The sequence below is a fragment of the Galeopterus variegatus genome, unplaced genomic scaffold (assembly GCF_000696425.1).
Source record: "Galeopterus variegatus unplaced genomic scaffold, G_variegatus-3.0.2 Scaffold95, whole genome shotgun sequence".
In the NCBI taxonomy this organism is placed as follows: Eukaryota; Metazoa; Chordata; class Mammalia; order Dermoptera; family Cynocephalidae; genus Galeopterus; species Galeopterus variegatus.
The window spans coordinates 520,191-525,545 of NW_007726206.1; the positions used below are offsets into that span (position 1 = coordinate 520,191).

The window sequence follows — 5,355 nt, forward strand, 5'->3', positions numbered from 1 at the left end:
TTATATTATTTTAATAGAGATATTAGAAAGGTAAATTAGAAAGAAAAAAATAGGTCTCTAAACATTATTGATAGTTTATAAACTTTTGTTTACCAGCTTCACAATTCCTTACTGTAAGTTCTTGCACAGGTGATGCGCCTTGCTGGGGACAAACCCTGGGGGGGTCGGGGGGGGAACTCTAGCCCTTTGATTTCCCTTAGCTTGGTCTCCACAGGGGCTGTTAGGACAGCTCGGTCAGGTCGTCGCCGCCCTTGTCCCCTCGCCCACCCACCTCACCCCCAACTCACAGGGTCGAGATAACTATAAAGAACCAAGCCCCTCCCCAAGCAAGAGGATGGGGAGGTGGTCCTGGAAGCCCGCCCGCCCCGCCAGCGGCCCCAAGACCACCAGTTGGCCTTTTTGGGTGACCTCCATGCTGGGGTCCAAGCTCCTAATGCAGGACTAGGGCTGCTATTTCCTCGCGTTCCTGGAAAATTCGCTGATCCTTCAAAAGTGCTCTGAAGCTTAAGCTGTGCTAGATTCATGGTAAATCGGCCCCTGTGAGGATGCTTTTCCATGTGTTCGCTGAATCGCTTTCCTCCATTAACATTCCATGAGAAACCTAAAACCGGAATCCCTGGCTCTGTCCCATCACACGTCGTGGAGGCTCTATTACTTGCCCCGTGTCTCGGGCGGGACCTGACCCTCTTCACTTCCTCCACTAGAGTAGTCGATGGACTACGATCTTTCCTTACTGTGGGGGAAGAAGGAGGAGACATTTTGATGCAACTGCTGCTGGTGGCCAGAGTCTTGATCGACAAGGCCATTAGCTAATGATTCCGAAGTAAGCAGCCGTTGTTTATGCACGTACAGCCAATAGAAAGGCAGGAGTGTGGGCAAAGGCCAATGAGGACTGGGTTTAAGCTGGACGCGGGGGCGGGGCTTCCCACGAGGGGCGGGCGCTAGGTAAAGAGTCTGGAGCCAATCCTGGGAGAGTCAGAGCACATCCGGTGTTAGAAGAGGTGGTGGGCTCCTGAGAGGCTGGTGAAGAAGGTAAGTTTGAAGCTAGGCCTAGGGAAACCCAGAGAGAGGAGTGGAAAGGGAGTTAGTAGTCATTGTCTGAGCAAGGGTGGGATTAGCTTCCGCTTTCTGACAGATTGCGTCCTGAGAGAACTGAGCCCCGCTCGGCGGCTAAACTCCGGAAAGCTGGGCGGGGAGGGAAGCTGGGGAACCAGTGTGGCGCATGCGCAGCCGTGGTGGGGCGGGGGCGAGTCTGCGGGGTCTTTGGGGGTGTGGAAGCCCTCATTCTGCACCAGAGCACTAGTGAAGGCTCTTCCTTAGCTTTCCTTCCTCGCTTCCACTCCGCGTTCCTTCTCCTCCTCCCCCTCTGCTAAGTGTAGATAGACGCAGGGGCCGCTTGGCCCAGCCTCGATCGCTGGAATTCAGGGCACGCCCCTTCCTTCCGAGGAGAATGAAAGCGGAACCTCACCGTTTGTGGTCACGCCCGCCCCAACCAGCCGATCGCTACTCTGCTGCGGGTCCTCTGGTCAGAGTGCCTCTGGGTGAGGGCCGGTGGCCGGGACTCTGCTAGGGGCCTGGACGGGCAGGCTGCCCTGTTACGGCGGGGCGGGTGATGTCACACTCCTCTGTGACACTCGAGGCTTCTTAGTGACTTGGAAGCCAACAGCAGAGGCGGGAGGTGAGGAGACTGGGACTTGGCCTGGCTTCGCAGCCCTACAGGGCAACCTCGCTCTGGTCTGATTGGTTACCTTTGGGCAGGTGAGGTGGCCTTGCTTTGCTTGGTCCAGAGCCTTGTGGGCGTCGTTGGGCGGTTGTTTTCTTGGACCTACTTGGTGGAGCTGTGGTAATAAGTAGGCTTTGGTATTTTTGTATATTTACTATGTCAAATTGCTACACCGTGCCAGCCCGGGTTGCATTACCTATCCCGTCAACCTTTCATTGACCAAACAACAGAAAAACCTTTGAACTTGAGACTGTTCTAGCAGTAGTTAACTTGTGAATGTGTAACCCAGTAGAGCTGACTGTGCCTGAAACACAAAGACTTTAAGGTTAAAGGTTAATGGCGAATGGGCTTTTGTATTTACTTATTGATATTTATTTATGGTGATTATTAGATTTACTCTCTCTGGTGTTTTCTTATTGCTCTTTGTCTAATATTTTTTGTTCTGGCTTCAAGAATATGTTGACATTTAGATTCTCTGCCATTTTTCTCCAGTAGGGACAGTGGTTGAAACCTTGAGAAATGCAGTCTGTAATTTAGATCCAGAGTTTCCTTCTTCCATTATTCATCTTGTGGAAACATGGCTTAGTACCCTCTTTCTTCCCTTCTCTACCTTCCCCAGAATTGATCTGAAGTCTAACTCTAAAGAATAGGAAAAAGTAAAATTAATCCTGTTACTTAGTCAGCATTTCCAATTTTCCCCCCAATTATCAATATAGTTCAAGCTCTTTGTAGAAATACTGAAAAATAGAGAAAGGTGTAATAGGAATTAGCAGATGTTTTGGGGGTTGTCTTTGTTTTTGTTTTAAAGATCTCTTGACCTATGACTGGAACTGCTTAAGGAAAGCTTATTTTTCTACTGTAGGGTAGAATAGTAGAAAGATCATCAGGCTATAGAGGGCGGAAAATCCCAAATCTGGTTCTGCCTCTGCTATTTACAGCATTTTAACTTTTTGATGTTGGTCAAATTAATACTAATGTCTGTTTAGCACTTTAAGATGATTTCATACAGATTTTATTAGTGGCATTCAGTAGAGCAGGTATTAATCATCATCATCTTACAGATGAGGTGGCTGAGATGACTTTAGGTAAAATGATTTTCCCAAGGTTATGTGGTCGAAAATGGCAGGACTTCTGACTCTAAATTTGGTGCTGTTGCCAGTATTATACTGCCTTTTTGAATTTTTTTTTTTTTATCTTAAAGTGGGACTAATTTTTTCCCTTTCCTCATGGATTGATGTGAAGATCAAAGGGGATAATGATTATAAAATCACTTTGAACGTTGTAAACTTTTATATAAATGTAGTCAGTGGTGTTGTTCTAGAAGGTACTGCTGCTGGCCTGAAAAGTTTCATTTTATTTCATAAACTACCCAAGGGCATTCATCTCCTCTGGGGAAACCAGATGCTCCGTCTACTAAATTTTCTTTTGCTGCTTTGAGTTGGTTATAGAATCTGGTAGAAGTGTCTTCTACCCCACCCTGTTTTGTTCCCCCAGGGTTTGTAACCAAATTTCATGGAGGCTTTTGTAGTTTTTATACTGAGTACATCTTTATTTTCCAAAGACAGTATTCAAGACCAAGGCCTTAAAGTTTGGCTTTTAGGAATCCTTAAGTGACCCTGTGAGGTAGATTCTACTGTGAGCCAACTGGGGAATGTTGATTTGAGGTTGCAGCACCCTTGTTCTAATATATAAATGTGCCAGAGGAGAGGTATGCCATTTAAACAAAAGTGGTTTTAACCAGTAATAAGATTTATCAAGCTCCTTTATAATCTTCTTAGACACCACAATGCTCCCCCCTCAATTTAATTTTATTCTCTCATTTGGGTAAATATTAAGCCTTCAGGATACAGCCAGCTGCGAGTTAACAGTTGAGTAATTTTTTAAAAATTAATTTACACGGCATATGTAAATTAAGCCTGGGATAAATGTCTTCTAAAACTAGATGTTTATGAGAGATTGGCAGGATGAATAAAAACACATGATACAACTACAGAAAAAAAATAATAAAACTAGACTTTTATTTATTTATTTATTTTGGCAGCTGGCCAGGTGGGGATTGGTGTGGGGATCTGAACCCTTACCTTGGTGTTACTACACCATGCTCTAACCAACTAAATGGCCAGCCCCTAAAACTAGACTTTTAAAAGGGAAAATAATGCATTGAGGACATGAGAGTAGTGAGTATTTATACCAGTAGTAACATTGCTTAACGCGTTGAGCTTGTGCTATGTACTTAGAATGGTATTTAATCCTCAACCCTATGAAGTAAAGAATAATATATATTACTATTTTACAAGTGGTGAAACTGAAGCACAGTGAGGTTAAGTGCCAGAAGCTTGCTGCATGTCACACAGCTGAGGAAATAATAGCCAGGGTTCAAAAGCAACAGGTAATGCTCTTAACAACTGTGCTAGGGACATGGTTATACAGTCTGAAACTATTTAATAGTAAGAATTACTGAAAAATTACAAAAATCTTGCCCCCTTTTTAAAACCATATGGGACTTTTCTCTTTTAACTATCTTTTTTTTTTTTTTTTTTGTCTTTTCTTGTGACCAGTAAGGGGATCGCAACCCTTGGCTTGGTGTCACCCACACTGCGCTCAGCCAGTGAGTGCACTGGCCAGTCCTATATAGGATCCGAACCCGCGGCAGGAGCGCCGCTGCTCTCCCAGCGCCGCACTCTCCTGAGTGCGCCACGGGGTCGGCCCCTCTTTTAACTATGAATTTGGTCCCTTCTGGATGTGTAGGGACAGGATTCAAGATGGTTGTATCAATAAAACAGGAATAGAGCGCAGACTTATAACACGAGGGTTACCTTGAACTTTCAAAAGGAGAGAACAGAACCGAGGTTACCAGAAGATGAGAAAGGGGGAGATGGAGGGAGGAAGTTAGTGAGAAATTGGTAAAGGGTCACAAAAAATGATTTCATTGTGTAATGTTGAATATACTAATTATCCTGGTTTGAGCATCACATATTGCACACAGGTATTGATATTCAATGTGTTACCCCACAGATATGTACAATCAATTATGTTTCAATTTAAAAATAAATAAATAATAAAAATATAACACCGAGGTCAAGGGTTTGGATCCCCAAACCGGCCAGCTGCCCCCCAAAAAACAAAACAAAAACCAAAAAAACAGAAGGAAGAGTTGTGTAATTCATGAACTAATTTTTTCTTTCTTTCTTTCTTTTTTTTTTTTAAAGATGATGGGTAAGGGGATCTTAACCCTTGACTTTGTGTGGTCAGCACCACGCTCTCCAAATCGAGCTAACTGGCCATCCCTGTATAGGGATCCGAACCCGTGGCCTTGGTGTTATCAACACCACACTCTCCCGAGTGAGCCACCCTCATGAACTAACAGTTTAAATTAAATGTGTGAACAATGTTTCTTTGACTTGTTTAACATTGTTAAATTGTATGTATTCTGTCCTGGCTCCAGCATTCAACAGGCTTTTATTTTTCAAAGGCAAGAATTTTTTTATTTTATTTTATTTTATTTTATTTTATTTATTTTATTTATTTATTTTTTTTGTCTTTTGTCTTTTTCTGTGTCCGGCAATGGATCGCAACCCTCAGTGTTGCCCCCGTACCGGACCAGGGACCGGCAACGGGATCGCAACCCTCGG

At 44.0% G+C, this 5,355-nt stretch overlaps 1 protein-coding gene across 3 annotated transcripts in view; it reads left to right on the forward strand.

The window, feature by feature from the left end:
- The first annotated feature begins 957 nt into the window (after positions 1 to 957).
- Positions 958 to 5,355, forward strand: part of TMBIM6 (transmembrane BAX inhibitor motif containing 6) — a 20,699-nt gene continuing 16,301 nt past the window's right edge. The window contains exon 1 of one of the 3 annotated variants that reach the window (XM_008582872.1): positions 958 to 1,032. Coding sequence is in view for 1 of the 3 variants with exons in the window: in XM_008582867.1 (XP_008581089.1) it covers positions 1,451 to 1,541 (91 nt within the window). In the remaining 2 variants the exon portion in view is untranslated. Of the gene's footprint in view, positions 1,033 to 1,311; positions 1,542 to 1,657; positions 1,679 to 5,355 lie in introns of those variants that run through there. The other 2 variants (XM_008582867.1, XM_008582878.1) reach the window with 2 other exon arrangements.